This window comes from Chinchilla lanigera, unplaced genomic scaffold, assembly GCF_000276665.1.
Source record: "Chinchilla lanigera isolate Chin_1 unplaced genomic scaffold, ChiLan1.0 scaffold00017, whole genome shotgun sequence".
Lineage (NCBI taxonomy): Eukaryota > Metazoa > Chordata > Mammalia > Rodentia > Chinchillidae > Chinchilla > Chinchilla lanigera.
This window is the reverse complement of record NW_004955418.1, coordinates 463,376-480,175: the sequence shown is the minus strand read 5'-3', so window position 1 is coordinate 480,175 and position 16,800 is coordinate 463,376. Positions and strand designations below refer to the sequence as shown.

Below are 16,800 nucleotides of genomic sequence, written 5' to 3'. Positions count from 1 at the left end.
CGGCCGCGAGAGGCCGCCGCGGGCAAGCCGGGGCGGGGCACCGGAGAAGGAGGTGTCGGGCCGGGCGCTCCCGGGCCGCGGCGGGGGGCACAGACGGGGTCTGACAAACCTGTTGGAGACGGGAGGTCTGAGGGGCGGAAGTGTAGGTGGAGGGACAGAGGGACCTCCGGAGCTGGAGTCCTTGAGCCTGGCAGGTAGGAGAAACTCGGTTTGGTCGTTGGACTGCGTGCTGGCTGTGTGTGTGGGAAACCAGAGCTTGGAGAATGATGTGAGAGCTGGTTAGAAAAAACTTTCAGTGCCCAGCTGTAGCCTGAGGTTTTATTGTGCTGTGCGGAGCCTTTGACTGGCCCACCTCCAGCCCCATACTAGTGGTTGAACCCGAGGTCTCGTATCATACTAGGCAAACACTGCCCTAAGCTACATCTCCAGTCAGCCCTTTTACATTTTATTTGATAGACGTTATCCCTAAATTACTCCGGCTGGCTTTGAACTTGAGATTCTCCTGCTCCGGCCTCCTAAGTATCTGGGGTTACAGATGTGTGTCACCAAGTCCAGTTTGAGCCATTTAAATATTCGCTGGATTGGATTAGGGGCAACACTACGATGGGGCGTCACTGAGGTTGGTGTGACAGTCCAGAAAAGAAGTGACAACACCCAAACTCTTGTCTGATGGGATTCCTGGAACCCTGCTTATGAAATATTTACTCCAGACACGCGGTGGGGCGCAGGCAACCAGGTGCCCCTTTGGGAACAACGTCCCAGCCATTGTCAGCAGATATTTTAAAAACGTCTTGTGCAAAACAATTGTTATGCCAGAGGACACACCTAGCAGGTATTTTTCTTGTATCTCATTTGACTAGATTTAATGATTGGCTAAGAGCTGTGCTCCCCTCCATATGCATGGAGATTGTAATGTCCACAGCACTTTGCCCTTCAGAGGTTTCAGTGTTGGACATCCCAAGGGTGAAATCCAAATGCCAAGTAAGTGGTAGGAGATGTGATGGCGAGAAGTTACTAAAAGAGAATCAGAGGGCTGGGGATGTAGCTCAGTTGGGAGCAAGAGAAAGAGAGAGGGAGACAGAGAGGGAGAAATATCAGTACCCAAAACATGAATATGGGATATTAGGTAAACAGTAATTGTAAAACAAAATTTCTAGCTTGGTCATTTCCTATCAGCTTCTCTTAGTTTGTAGGCTTCTCTATGAGTGGCTTAAATGTTTTTTGTTTTTTTGTTTGGTGGTTTTTTTGAGACAGGGTCTTGCTATGTACATTAGTTCAGGTTGGCCTTGAACTCACTGTGTAGCCCAGGCTGGCTTTGAATTTGCAGCCATCTTCCTGCCTCAGCCTTCTGAGTGCTAGGATTATAGGCATAGGCCACCCTGCAGGGTAAGATTGGTTAATTGTTAATTGGCCCTTTCAATTTCCTGAGAAACAGGAAAAGATGTTTTTGTTACATAAGGAGGAATGATTTGGTGATTTATAGTTGTTCCCAGCCCTGAAATTGCTACTGTGACCAAAGATATACCCAGCTATCTGTTTTGTATTCATCCTTTAAAAATTTTATTTTCTGAGAGGAAGTAAAATGGCTGAACCTTGCACTAATTTATACTGTATTTGTTTGACTCCAGAAAGCAGAATTGGACCTCCAGGGATCCTGTGCAGTAAAGGCATATTAGGGAGTTGCTAAGGACTTAGGAGGGTGACAGCAGCTGGTTTGTGTATAAATGTAGAAACCAGCGCAGCACTCCAGGGAGAGCAAGTCCAGAATGGAGAATCCCAGGAAAAGGGAATTTCCAGCCAGATCAGTGGTCATTCTCTGTACAAGAAGCCCCAAGATAGGTGATTTTTTAAAAAGTTCCGAAGGATATAAAGGGCCACAGTGGTTTATAAGGGGTTTTGCATGAGCTTCCTAAGATTCCCTGGAAATTGGATGTCTTTGCCACATTTTTTTTAAATTGTTTGTAGTCCCAGTTACACGAATGCTAAGGTAGGAGGATCACTTAAACCCACCAGTTTGAGAATAGGATGGACCACATAGAAGGCCCCATCTTAAAAAAAAAAAAAACAAAACCAAAAACAAAACACCTAATTAATTAAAGAAAAACTGTAAAATAATTTTTGTTAAACATTTTCTAAATTTCTTTGATCATGTTTGAATTGGACAACTAATTATACTTCTTTGGAAACATTCCACCCCTTCTTCCCCCAGACGCAGTAACTATGTGCTGTCAGGGCAGTTAAGTAGGCCAGGGGTTTTTGGAAATTTTCCACTTTCATTCACCCCCACAAATTTTCTCACTGGTAAAGAAGTTAAGGCTTCATTGTCAGGAAAAAAATGTTAGTGTGTTTCCCTCAACACAAGCTATGATAAACAACAGGGCTGGCCTGCCAGGGCAATGGTCTCCCTTGGGTGGAATTGAAACCAAGTGGGAGTAGAGGTGGTGTGTGAGCTGGAACACTCAGAGCCTTTACCTTTGTCACTCAAGGCCCTGCACAGGGCACACCTTTCTTGGCAAAGAAACATACCTTGACTTGAACCACGTAATGATGGGAAGTCTTCAAGGGGTAACAAGGAGAATTAGAAGTCTGCTTTCTAATTCAAGGAGAATTAGAAGTCTGAAGTCTGCTTTGAGCTCCTGCAGAGCACTTTTAATTGTGGGGTGAATGGTATATTTTGAGATAAAAGTTATTAACTTACAAGAAATCTCAAATTCTAAGGCCTTTTTGCAGTTTTTTCCCCCTTAGAGTCTAATCAAGATCCAGAGGCCTGAGGTTAAGCGAATGTTTGTATTTTGTGTGTAAATAAGCTCAGGCTGTTTAGTACTCTTTAGTCTGTTACTCTGGTCTTTTTGAGTGGCTACCTGAACCAATAACACCATAGGCTGTGAGGTTGGCAGCTTTCCATCCAGCATCCTTTTAGCAGTAGTGTTATCGGAAATTGTCTCAGCCCTAAAAAGTGTTAGTCATTAAACTTGTCAGAGACAAAAGTAAATAATTATGCTCACTAAATTGGGTGAAGAAATAGTGAGGCCACCAGTACTGCTACAAAGGTTAGTAGACTCTCAAGTGCTTGTTGAGGTACCAGGGACTCTATGGAGCTACGACACCCAGCCCATAGACTTCTGACTTTTGCTAGCCAGGTATAGCACGCTCACCTGAGGGCAAATTCAGATGAAGAAACTTCCTGTTTTTCTCAAGCTGAACTGAATATCCTAGGCCTCCAAGCTTCTCAGCTTGGGCAAAGCTATTAATTGGCTTGGCTATAAAATGGGAGTCAGCAATTAAAAAGTAGCAGAAGAGAAGCAAGGGAATTACTGTGATTTGACCCTCCAATCTCACTACCAGAAAGGTTCATACTACTCTGAGCACTATATACAAAGGGCTCTTCAAAAGGAAATGAGCTTGGATTGATGTCTTTATAGTTTTTAGGAGACAGATGTAGACTATTAATACAGATGCTCTCTGATTTACAGTGTTTTGACTTAGGATCTTTCTACTGTATGATGATGCAAAAGTGTCCCCATACAGTCGCTCAGTTTTTTACTTTCCTTATAGTATTTAACAAATAAGATATTTAGCATTTTAACATCAAATAGGTTAAATAAATGTTCTGAGCACGTTGAAGGTAAGTGAGGCTAAGCTGTGACACTTAGTTGGTTAGATTAACTACATTTTTTATTTATAATATTTCCAAGTTATGATGGGTTTATCAGGATATAATAAGTCAAGGAGCTTCTGTATTGAGTCAGACCTCAAAGACAGATCTAGGAAATTGGATAGATCCTCACATCGAAAGCAAGAGAGACAAATGGTGTGAATCCAGTTTCTGTAGGCAGCCAGTCCATGGTATGACTTTGCCACAAAGACTGATTTATATTTTTTTTGAGCTCTCATTAGAAGGTTTAAGGGAGTGTTGGTAATTGCAGTGTAAGGCGGGTTACTCTATCTGAATTTACTTATTAGGGAGTAATGCCTTTCTCAGAGGTACTTACTACTAGTTGCCTGATGATTTATGCTAAAGAATTGTTAGCTAATTCCAAGAGCATTCCAGAAAAAAATATGTCATAACTGAAAACTATCTAGACACATTTGGTTTTCAAAGAAAGGCAGGGGATTTGTTGAAGACAGCAAAGGTATTTGGGGAGAGAGAGACCTGGGAAGTGTGCTAGACTTCTGCCATATTTAATCCCAATGCTGAACATAGTACTTTACCAGTCAACTTTCATCCCCAGACATTATTTATTTTTGATTTTGAGACAGTCTTGCTAAGTCATTCAGTTATCCAGCCTGGGCTTGAATTTGCATTTGTCCTGACTCAGCTTCTCAGAGTCCAGCCCTGGCTTTGCTAACTGTGTTGAACAATCTAATGATCTTTATCATCTGGTGGCGGCTACATGAGACTCTTCAGTGAGAAGTGGCTGTGTTTAAGGTAAAGAGAATTCCAGACGCTTCTCACTCTTCATTTATGTTCCACTTGCATGGTTTTTGTCTGATCTTCATACCATCTCTACTGTTATTTAAATAATGCTCTTCTTTAAATTGAACCACTTTTTAAAATCCTAAAATTAATTTAAAAAAGAAACTGCAGCCTTGTCTTAAATTGGAAGGTACTACATCACCTGTCACAAATAGAAGGTAAATGTAAAAAGTTAAAATGAAGTTGTTTGTTCATGTTTCTCAAAGCATGCCACATATCCCACATGTGGGAATCCTGCCTTTGCCCCAAGGTGTGACTCACTAACAGCAGGCAGCAGTAGCTAAGTGGTAGGGGTGGTTAGGGAGGGAGGCCTTTGGACAGGGCCCCTTGAATCCTGTCCTAGAGCTCTTGTGGGTTTCTAATACTAGGAAGGCCACAGAATCCGGGAGCTAAAAAGAAAAAAATGAGTGCAATGTGCAATCACTGGTATTTTGATAACAAAGTTTGCTAAAAAGAGGCCTAAGTGGTGGTGAGGCTGTAGGCTACATTAAGTTCAGAGGCCTGGCTTCACTGATGCTGTAGTATATTGTTTCTTTGCAGATGTACTCTTGGAAAACTCTTTTTTCTTAGAAACTGGTAGGCTGCCATTTAAAAAAAACTCACCAGTTCCTCTAACTACTTTGAGTCCTTTGTCTTTCACATATAGAGGACTAGAGCCAGGTGTGGTGGCACATGCTTGTAATCCCAGCACTTGGGAGGCTAAGGCAGGATAATTGCTGTGAGTTCCAGGCCATCCTGGGCTGCATAATGAGTTCAAGGCATGTCTCAAAAAACCACATATAAAAAACTGTCTTTGTGGATGTTACTAATGACAAGAATCTGAAGTTGTCTCTAGCATTTCTGTTTTCTAGCTGTTGTGGTCCATAAAGCCAGATTGTTATCCTTTAAAATCCTATGAAAACAGAAGAAAAGGGAAGGGTGAGCTTCCTGGGGGTTACGTGATCTCTTGGGGTGCTGCGCTGGGTAGGCGGGAGTGGTACTTGGTGCTGTGAAGTGAAATTCTCTGTTGTCCATTGAGAGTTGCCTGCAGTGTTAACTGGGCTGCGGCTCCCTGCAAGGGTCAGGAGAGTGTGCTTTCGTGGTGGAGCAAGGCTTGGTACATCAGGAACCAGGTGTACTTAGTTAAATTGCTACTGCATTAAGCCATAGGGGCCTTTTCCTAAGCCAGCAAGATTTTAACTTTACCACAAAGCCTAATTTAATGCTCTGGGAGGAGGCAGGCAGAACCTGCTTTTCACGGGCTGTGCTGGTGGGGGACTTGGCCTGAGAAGTGGCCTAGTTGGGCTTGTTGGGAGGGATGGCCTATCCCTTTCAAGTGTGTCCTCTCATCTTGGCAGGGGGCAGAGAGATCTTCCCTTCTCTCTCATGGCCCTTATATAACCTTTCCCTTTATTTCCTCGACTCACTTTCTGTGTTAACAGCCTTCTTCCCTTTTCCATCCCCTTGTGTTCACTGCTGCCCTTTTTATGATGTTTTTTCTTGCTGGGCCTCATTTTCTCTCCATTCGCACTTTGAGGGCGGATTATTTGAAGTTCCAGACTTACAGTGCTGTCAGTATGGCCCAGTGACTAGATGTATTTCAGAGGCCCCAGCCTGTTTTCTGAGGAGGGGCAGACCTCTGCTTCTCCACTGACTTTCAGGTAGCTCCACCTTCGAGTACTGAGTGGAGAGCCTGCGTGGGTGGGTGACGCTGGGCATACCCCTCCACCAGGGAGCCCAGCAGTGTGCTGGGATGTGTGTGTGTGTGGATTTACTGTTGGGAGCTGTGAGTAAAGGGGTTGAAGTCCCCTTGCAGACTCCTTCCTGAAGCTGAAGGGAGCAGAGAGTCCAAGTTCAGACAGTCCTCTGGCTTTTGCAGGGGACCTCAGTTTCAGTAACATTGTATAACTCTGCCTGACTGCCCTCAACCTGCCAAAGTGAGTTTTGCCTGTAGTCTGCATAGCCAGACCACCCTCAACATACCCATGAAATCTGGAGAACTTCCAGCCTTTTCTGATGCATAACAGATTCATGGGATTTTTTTTTTTTTTCAAAACAGGTTCTTTTTTTTTTTTTTTTTTTTTTTTTTTGGTACTAGGAACCGAACTCACGACCTTGCGCTTGCCAGGCAGGTGCTTTGCCGCTGAGCTAAATCCCCAGCCCACAAAACAGGTTCTTGATATGTAGTTCAGACTGGCCTTGAACTCACTATGTAGCTCAGGCTGGTCTTGAACTCTCAGTGAGCCTCCTGCCTCAACCTCCTTAGTGCTGGGATTATAGGTGTGTACCACCACACCCGGTTAATGGGAAATATTTTTATATTTGTATTTTTCACAAAGCCTAGTCTAATGTTAAAGTTTGTTTTTAACGTTATTTTGTAAATATCGTTGAATGAATGATTTTGTTTACCAATGTTATCAGACAGATAAATAAAGCTGTGTAAATCCTTTCAAAAGAAGTAATAACTGTAGAAAAGAAAGGTGCAATGATCCTGAAAATCCACTCTCATCGAGCTGTGCTGACCTTCACCCTCATCTGTGCTGTGCTGTTCCATCCCTCAGATGCGCTGCGCTTTTGCACACTGGTACTTCTGACAGAAGCATGAAGATCAGAGTATTCTGAATTTTAACATAGCTCTCAGAATGGTCATCATTTTCTCCTAGAAGCTCCCTCTACCTTCCCTGAATAGGAACTATCTCTTGCTAATCCTTGTCTCAGTAATGTCTGGAACCACTAATGCTAACTTATAGTCGATGTTCCTGGAAATTTTCATGAAATTAGTAAATGATGTGTGAATGGAATAAACTAATATATCAATACTAAAATTTAATGAAAACTGTAAACCAGAGATGGATGATACGGTACCACAAAGCCAGTAATTCAAAAGTGGTTTCTTAACCTAACAAACCACATTCAAAATTATAAGTCTGAGATTCAAGAAAAATTGAGGGCCCTAGAATATAAAACAATCTGTCTATGAAGGTCCTATTTGAAGGCCAGCTAAAAGAGGCCGTTTTAGATCTCCTGGTTTTTAACACATTCATGACAGGGCATAATTCTTATATCTTGCTGCCAGGTGGCTTGAACCACTAATTTTATTAGTAAAAAGACCAATAAACATGACTAGATCCATTTGTACCACCACTGGAAAAAGCCGCTTGATGGAACAGTCGTGCATATACCACTGGTGGTTCAAGCCACCGGGAACTTGTTAACATTTTTAAAAAAAGTTTATTAGTCCATGTTTGCAGTGCAGATGTCCATGACACATTTTAACCCTTTTCTTTCCCTTTGCTGTCCTCTCCCCATCTTTTGGTCCCCTTCCCATTTGCAAAAGACAGGTCTCTGTTACTCAAAGCGGCTGTGTGAGTCCCTGAGAAAGCTTGTGAGGACAGAAGGGTGTGCTTGACTTCACACTTTAATAGCTAGAAGGGCTGATCCAGAGTGGGGAAATCTGCAAGTAACCAAAATGTTTATTTTTTTTTTTTTTACCCATATCTTGTACCCAGCCAAGTAATCTCTTAGTTTGAAGAAGAAAACCTTTAAAGACCTTAGAGAACTGAAGTTATCTTGTGAAAAAAAGTGACAGCTATTAAAAATCACAGCAAAAAGTAGATGTAGAATAGATTAATGAGATTAGTAATAGTAATAAAAATTGGTGTGTTGGAAATGGATAAAAATAAGGAGGCATTCTAGCCATTAAAAAAGTGGTGGGCAGTATGAAAAGAAAGCATTATGAGAATGGCTCCCCCCATACATGGGTTCTTCTATTGAAAATTTCAGAAACAGAGTTGGGTGTAAATAGTAAAAGTTGCCCAAATTTCCGGTACCCAGAGAAAACCACTATAAATACTTTTTTCCTTGATAAATGTGGTGGCACACACCTGTAATCCCAGAATTCTGGGAGCCTGAGGTAGGAGAATTACAAGTTTGAGCCCAGTTAGGACAACTTGAGACACTGTCTCACCAAAAAAAAAAAAAAAGCCTGGGGATGTAAATTAGGTGCAAAGACCTTGGGTTCAATCCTCATTGTTTGCTATGACTGTACAGCTTACAGTGTGAAAATCCTAAATGTCCAACTCAATAAGTTTATGTTTTTGTGTGAATATGACTCAGCTCAAGATATAGAACACTTCCATCATCTCTAAAGACTCCCCTGTGTCTCTCCCCTTAGTGTCCCTAGATTACTCTTGGCTGTTCCCGCACCTCATATAAAAGAGTCATTTGGCATCATTGAAGTTAGTTGCATTTGGATAGCCAACATTATACTAGATGGACAAAAAGTGAAAGCTTTCACTCTAAAATCAGGAACAAGACAAGGATGTCCACTATCACCACTCCTATTCAATATAGTTCTGGAAACACTAGCAGAGCAATTAGACAAGAGAGAGAAATAAAAGGAATAAGGAAAGGAAAGGAAAGGAAACGAAAGGAAAGGAAGAAGTGAAATTATCATTATTTGCAGATGACATGATACTGTACATAGAAGATCCTGAAAACTGCACCAGAAGACTTCTAAATTTAATAACCACATTCAGTAGCATAGCTGGATACAAAGTCAACACTCAAAAATCAATAGCATTCCTGTACAGAAACAACAAACACACTGAGAGAGAAATTAGGGAAACAACACCATTCGCAGTAGCATCCCCCAAAATGAAATACTTAGGAATCAACCTAACAAGGGAAGTAAAAGATCTATATATTGCAAATTATAGTACTCTGAAAATGGAGATTGAAGAGGATATCAGACAATAGATATCCCTTGCTTATGGGTAGGAGAACCAACTTAGTGGAAATGGCCTTACTGCCAATCACAGAACTAGAGAAAACATTCCTAAAATTCATTTGGAACAAGAAGAGACCTAGAATAGCAAAGGCAACCCTGGGCAACAAAGGCAAAGCAGGAGGCAACACAATCCATGACTTGAAATTATACTACAAAGTTACTGTGATAAAATCTTCATGGTACTGGAAAAATAAAGTCTGACCAGTAGAACAGACTAGAAGATACATACAAACTACAAACACACTCAGCTACCTTATCTTTGACAAAGGAGCCAAATGTGTTCACTGGAAGAAAGATAGCCTCTTTATAAATGGTGCTAGAAAAACTGGCTCTCTGCATGCTGAAGACTAAAACTAGACCCATGTCTATCACCATGCACTAAAGTCAAAATGGATCAAAGATCTAAATATTAAAACAAATACTAAATCTACTAAGAGAAAGTAGGTAGAAATCTTGAAGACATAGATGTAGGTAGAGAGTTCATGAACAAAACCCAGACTGCATGGGGAATAATTCAAAGAATCAACAACTAGGATCTCATTTAAAAAAACTTTTGCACATCAAAGGAAATCACCAGCAGAGTGTAAAAACAACCCACAGAATGGGAAAAAATTTTAGCCAATTGTTCTTCAAACAAAAGACATAGAATTGAAAAAAATCAGACCCTCCCAAGTTCAAAGACCCAATCCAAAAATGGGCATCTGAGATGAACACACTTCTCAGATGAAGACATGCAAATGGCAAATAAATGTATGAAAAAATGCTCAACATTATTGTTCATTTGAGAAATGCAAATTAAAACAACATTGAGATTCCATCTCACTCCAGAAAGAATGGCTATTATCAAAAAATCAACCAATAACAAATGCTGGCGGGGAAGTGGGAAAAAAAGGAACGCTTCTCCACTGTTGTTGGGAGTGTAGCCTGATATAACCATTGTGGAGATTCTTCAAAAAACTAGGATTAGAGGTCCCATTCCACCTAGCTATTTCCCTTCTGGGTGTCTTCCCAGAAGAAATAAAAACAGCATACCACTGTGATATATGTGCACTCATGCTTATAGCAGCACAATTTGTAATAGCTAAATCTTGGAAACAACCGAAATGTCCATAAACCAAGGAATGGATTAAAAAGATGTGATATTTTTATATAGTGGAGTACTACTCAGCCATAAAGAAGGATAAACTTGAGACTTTTATAGGAAAAGAGATGCAACTTGAGGCCATACTCATAAGTGAAATGACTCACATGTGTAAATGCCGTATTACCTCCCTGGTATGAGAAACTGAAAGAGTAAATAAGGTCTAAAATGTACAATAGATGTGAAATGGGAAGAAATTGTTCAAAAGGAAAAAGGAACTAGGATGAGTGCAAGGGGAAAGGATGCAAGTCATTTATACTATTAGTGTGCTTTAGTTCGCTAAAAAGGAAGGTTTGTGCTAATACTGATTGGAGAAAAAAAATTTTTTTTGTTTTGTTTTCCAGTACTGGGAATTGAACTCATGACCTTGTGCTTGCCAGGCAGGTGCTGTGCCGTTGAGCTAAATCCTCAGCCCCCGATTGGAGAAATTTTTATGCCCATATCTTGTACCCTGAGCAACTACTTTAAAGATTACAATATGTAATGTATTAACTATTGTTATTCTCCTATTATTTTGTTAAGAAATTTTGTTCTATCCATAAAATTTTTTAAAAAACTGAAGTTATATAAAACTGAAGTTTCATGTTTGTTTGGTTGGATGTGTGTGTGTGTGTGTGTGTGTGTGTGTGTGTGTGTGTGTTGAGACAAGGACTCACTATGTAGTCCAGGCTGGCCTTGACCTTGCAGAAAGTTCAAGGGTCAAGTTTGGATCACGCTGATCCTTCTGGCTCAGCCTCCCAAGCACTGGGATTACAGGCGTGCACCACTATGCCCTGTTCTTGAGTTTGGTTTTTTTGCTTATCTTTATTTGTAGGATTCATCCATGTTGTTGCATGTAGTACTAGTGTTTTATCTATGATTGCTGGGTAGTTTTCTACTGTATAAATATAATTTACCTGTTCTGTTGGTGGTGACCATTTGGATAGTTTCCTGACGACATGATCATCCATGATTTACTGCAGACTGCAGTGGTCTCATAGACTACATAGTCTAGTGGCCTGGTACCATTTTAGTTTGTGTAAATATATTCTGTGATGTTTGTACACAATGAAATCCTCTACTGATACATTTCTCAGAACACATCCCTATAATTAAGTGAGGAATGACTGTGTACCTAAAAGTAGAGGACTTGGGTCTTAAAGTAAATCCTGCCAAAGTCATTAATCTATGATATGCATTTTTTGAGAGCTTGATTGTTTTAGCTTTTATTTATAGTCTATGATATTTTGTGGATTTTGTGTGTGTATGTGTGTGTATATAAAGGAAGGGGTCAAGGCTAACCACCCCCCAGGATATCCTATTAATCCAGACTATTTTTTTCTTTGGTACCGGGAATCGAACTCAGGACCTTGTGCTTTCCAGGCAGGCACATGTGCCACTGAGCTATATCCCCGGCCCCAAGACTATTTTTTAAAAATAACACCTTTTATTTTCTGAACTGCAGTGGTGCCTTTCTGTTAAATTAGGTGACTATACTGTATGAGCTTCCTTTAGGACTCTTCTTTCTGTTATATTAATCTGTTTATCAGTATTTGTTTTAAAGGAACTTTGGGTCAGGCTGACTATATAGCTCTAAAATTTATTTTGTGGTACTAGGGGTTGAATCTTGGGCCTCATACTGTGCTACATTCCTAGCCCTTTTTATTTATCGTGTTTTTGTTGGTTGGTTGGTTGGTTGGTTTTTGAGACAGAGTCTTGCTAAATTGCTCAGGCTGGCTTCAAACTTGCAGTCCTCCTGCCTCAGCTTCCCTAGTAACTGAAATTACAGATGATGCTGAAATTGGCTGTTTTAAAAGTTTTCTTGCATAATACAACATTGTACTTCCAAGCATACATTTAAAACAAGGGCTGGGGTATAGCTTAGTGGTAGAGTACTTGCTTACCTACGGGCATGAGGTCTTGGGTTTGACACCTAGCAACACACACACACACACACACAAGTTATATGCAAAAAAATCCATACAACTATTAAATAGATGCACCATCATACCATAATTTAAGTTTTTAAAAACTTTTTGGACATGTAGTTTTTGGGGTTGTTTTGTTTTTCTTGAGGAAAAAAAAAAATAGGGTCTCAGTATACTGTGGAGCCTGCCCTTGAATTCATGTGAGTGAGTGAAAGGGTGAGTTGAAAGGAATGGCTATTTGAGCTCACTGTGACCAGGCTGGGCTCGAACTTGTGGCAAGCCTCCTGCCTCAGCCTCCTGAGTGCTGGGATTACAGGCATGTACCACACCACAAACCAACTGTAGGATTTTTTTCCTGTTTTATTTTGGTCTCTTTTGTTGGAGGCTTTCCTCCAGTGTATGATAATCTTTATTTATGTATGAAGCAATAAAAAGTCAATTGGAAATTCTGTACACAGTGGCTTTACTGTGGATGATTAGATGAGTTGTTTCTTTGGTATCTTCCCAAGTATTAACATGTAATTTTTTTCTTTGAAACTTTAGTTTTTCCACAGGAAAATTTTCCACTTTTCTGCCATCAGAATCAATGCCAGTCTGCCTACCAGGTAGATTGTAATTTAACACTGTTTTAAAAAGTTGTCTTTTTTTTTTATTTCCTGGATTTCTGCTTTGATGCAGTCTTTTATAGGGTCTTATCTGCATGAACCACTTTCACAAAGAATAGATACTGCTTCTCATTGTATGGTTGAATGACTGCTAATCGTGTGACTTTGTCTTGAGACCATGTCTCAAGACCATGTCTTGAATGGGATTGTAGGATAGCAGTGTTTGATAGTCATTAGTGGCTCTTGGTTGCTGTGATGTTTGAGCTGCCTCTTGCAAAGCTCTGATTTGTCTTTAATGCTACATTTTTCACTGTTTATATTTGATCCTTAGTGTAATGCTCCAGTATAGTAGGGTTTGCTTTTTACCTGAACTAATTTACAAGGGAAGATGCTCATGTTACCAAGTTCAGTGTCATACCTTAAATTTAAAACTTGTTTGTATTTTGGTTTTGTTATGTAGTTTGCAGTAGACTGCATCAGTGTTAAGTAATCTTTTTTACTTTGGTTTGCCTCTTTACCAGCTTGGAGATAATTGATTTACACTGGGTGAAGTCCTGCTTTTCAAACACCAGCCCTAAGATCTTTGCTCCAGTTGAGATGCCCCTTCTGTGACTTTTTTTTTTTTTTTGGTTTTTTTTTTGGTTTTTCTCCGGAACCGGGAACCGAACTCACGACCTTGCGCTTGCCAGGCAGGCGCTTTGCCGCTGAGCTAAATCCCCAGCCCCCCTGCTTCTGTGACTTTTGTTGTTCTCTTGCGGGGACTTTTTCCTGCTTAGAAGAAACTGAAAATAGAGCCAGGGCTTTATTCCTCTGAGGTGGCAGTCTCGGGAGTGCAGGAAAGGAGTGTACATGAGAGGGGTCCTCGTGGCTGGAACATGTTCAGAGGAGAGAGTTTTGAGGGCCCCAGGGAGGGAACTGTAGAGTAATGAGGAACAGGTGCAAACATGTGGATCAAGAAAAGGCAGGCAGTACGGTATGTTGGCATACACTTGTGATCCCAGCAATCAGCAACAGGAGGTAGGAGGATCAGGAGTTCAAACCCAGGCTGGGCTACATAGCAAGTCCCTGTCTTAAGAAAAGACAAAAGAAAAAGTTGTGAAACATGAGGCCTGAAGTACTAGTTCTAACCCTTTCTTCTTTTTTTGACTCCCTGCTTGCTGTTCTTAGAACACTGTCTGTAGAGAAATGTAGGTCCAGACTTTGTGCAGAATGAGGCTGATCATTACTACAGTCTTGTTAGACTGAACAAGTTGAACTACATTTTTAATGAAATTAGGTCACATATGTGATTTTCAAGACAGAGTCATTATGAGGGCCAAGTTCTACTTCTGTGATTTAAAAGTAAATAATGGAATGGTTAGATAGAGAGTTAATGAGACTGATACCTGTGTTAGTCAGGGCTCACTACATTTTCCACAGAGGACAGAAGAAATAAAACGCAGATATGGCTGGGTGTGGTGGCACATGCCTGTAATCCCAGCACTTGAGAGGCTGAGGCAGGAAAGTGAGCTCAACGCCAGCCTGAACTGCATAGTGAGACCCTGTCTCAAAAAAGACAAAAAAAAAAAAAAAAATGCAGATATGGCAAGCATTTACCTGTGTTGATTCAGGTGATGGTAGTAGTTTTAGTCAACATGAACCTTGACCTTTGATTAGGGTAAGGAGAAAGGCTTTCTTGATCAGAGTGTGGTGCCCTGTTGGTAGACTAGAGATCAGAGAGGAAAAGGAACTCTGGATCTTTTTTTAGTTTCTTTTAACAATAAGAGTCTCTAAAATGGGGACTAGAATGTATCTGTGGTGAAAATAAGAGACTTTCAAACCATCCTGATTCTATAATACAAACTTTGAATTTTTAATCTCTTCCTTCAAGAGGTTCTCTCTACTCCCACTGCCTCCTGCTGTTTTAAGGCCCTCCCCCAGCAGTCTGTTCACCATCTTTTCTTGAAATCATTGCCCTTTTATCTTCTCAGTGACTTGCCCAAGGGAAGGATTTGAGCTGTACTGATACCTATGCCCCACTACATAGCCTAATGCCAGGGCACTGAGTCAGTGCTACCTACGTGCATGTTTGGTTAAGGTTACTCATAAGGGCTCATTCACTCACCTTGCTAGTGGTTCCCAGAGCTGGAAACTTTACAGAAGGAGATTGGGTTAGGCTGGACTTCAGTCTGTGATTTATGTACAGTTAAAAAAATGATCTGGAATGCCATTTCTTTCCTTCTTTCTGTTATGCCTTTCTGAAGGGCCCACTTCATTTTAACGCTGACAGGACAGTAGATTGGTTGTCAGGAATTTTATGGACCCCATCTTTTCTAGACTTTGTGTGTACCTGTTTTAAGAGGACAGGAAGATAGTGGGACTATTAGAAGAGTTTTTTAGTGATTGCACCATTTCAGAACCATTTCTAGTGGTCAGGGGATGCTGCTTGTGATTGGCTTAGTCCTGGATTCCTTGAATTAGTCTTAATGAAAAAGGAGAGGTAGTAACCTGGATTGATTTATACAAATAGGGCTCACCCTGGAGCTGGGGTGTAATGAAGCATGTGAGCCACAGGAAGAATGAATCCATACCTAACTGAAGATCTGACTACTGTTAGGAAGAGAGAATATGGATGTTATGTGGGCAAACAACAAGTTCCACCATTAATTTTCATCTTACGACTATACTTTCTTATAAAGTCACTTAGGAATTTATTCATTGTGTGCTACAGAAAAGAATAGTAAAATTATATGAGTGTGAGACTTTTACTGTTTAGCTGGGGAAAGAAGACATTGAAATAGGTAAAAGTTAAATATCAAGACAGGAGATGGGCAGCATCATGACAGATATCATGTTGAGTGAATTGTACGTAGAGTGTATCCTTTATATTCCCCAGGAATGGTTTATTTGCTTTTCATTTGGCAATCACTGTGGGGATGACAGAAGTGGTAGAAACAAGATGTTAACCCTCAAAGCTTCAAGTCCAGTCAAGAGAATGGTTAACAGGCTTGGGTACTAGAAAGCATAGCCTTCGTCACAGAAGCAAACTGCTGAGGACTGGACCCTGTAAATACAAGTGAGGGTTTCCACTGAGCCCCGCAGAGTCCTGGAAGCCAGGATGGGTAGAGGAGATGCTCAGCATTCTCCAGAGGGAGCTGTGCCCAGCGCTCAGAGAAGTGAGTCTAGGGAGAGCAACCAGATCACACTGGTTCCCAAAGCAGTGGATAAAGATTTGATTGGTCACAAGTGGGCGTCTGTGAAGGTGTAGGTGTGTATGTGTGTAGTTCCATGTCACAGCCAGCAGTGCTCCTTGTCAGAAGTCCCCGCTGTGACCCATCCCAGTTTATTGGAGAGTTTCTAGTACTGGGTCGATTTTGACTGATCGAGTTCATAGTTAGTACTATTAGACTGTCATCTTAAAGCTCTCCAGTCACATTTATGGAATTTCAGGGAATTTAAAAAACAAAATATCTTATTATTCATTCAGCATGTCTACTTACAGACACAATACAAGGCTCTAGGGACATAGTGGTGATCCAAAACTATTTAGTAGACGAGACAGACAGCAGGCAAATAAGCAGATACATAAGATAATTGCCAATTGTGATGATGATGAGAAAAACCAAAATGAACAGTTGCAGATTACAGGACTCTTAAGACACACTTAAAGCATTTTTTTTTCATTTTAAAAATAAAAGGAGGAAAACATAGACAACAATTTACAACATAGCAAAAAAACAGTACAGACAATATGGAGTTACAAACAAAGTGGTAGGGAATTAACAATGGTTGTTGTATTATATATTGATATCTTCAAAGTGGCTTCTTATGAAAACAGATATAGACATGCAATACTGATCAACCAAAGACTCATTGACAGTTTCTTTCAGCATAGAAATAGAAGACAGAAGAACAACCATGTT

At 40.7% G+C, this 16,800-nt stretch overlaps 1 protein-coding gene across 1 annotated transcript in view; it reads left to right on the top strand.

Moving 5' to 3' along the window:
• The first annotated feature begins 4,379 nt into the window (after window positions 1-4,379).
• Cystm1 (cysteine-rich transmembrane module containing 1) overlaps window positions 4,380-16,800 on the top strand; it is a 60,094-nt gene continuing 47,673 nt past the window's right edge. Inside the window, exon 1 of the mRNA XM_005382046.2 lies at window positions 4,380-4,429. Coding sequence (XP_005382103.1) covers window positions 4,395-4,429 — 35 coding nt within the window. The 5' untranslated portion in view covers window positions 4,380-4,394. The remainder of the gene's footprint in view (window positions 4,430-16,800) is intronic.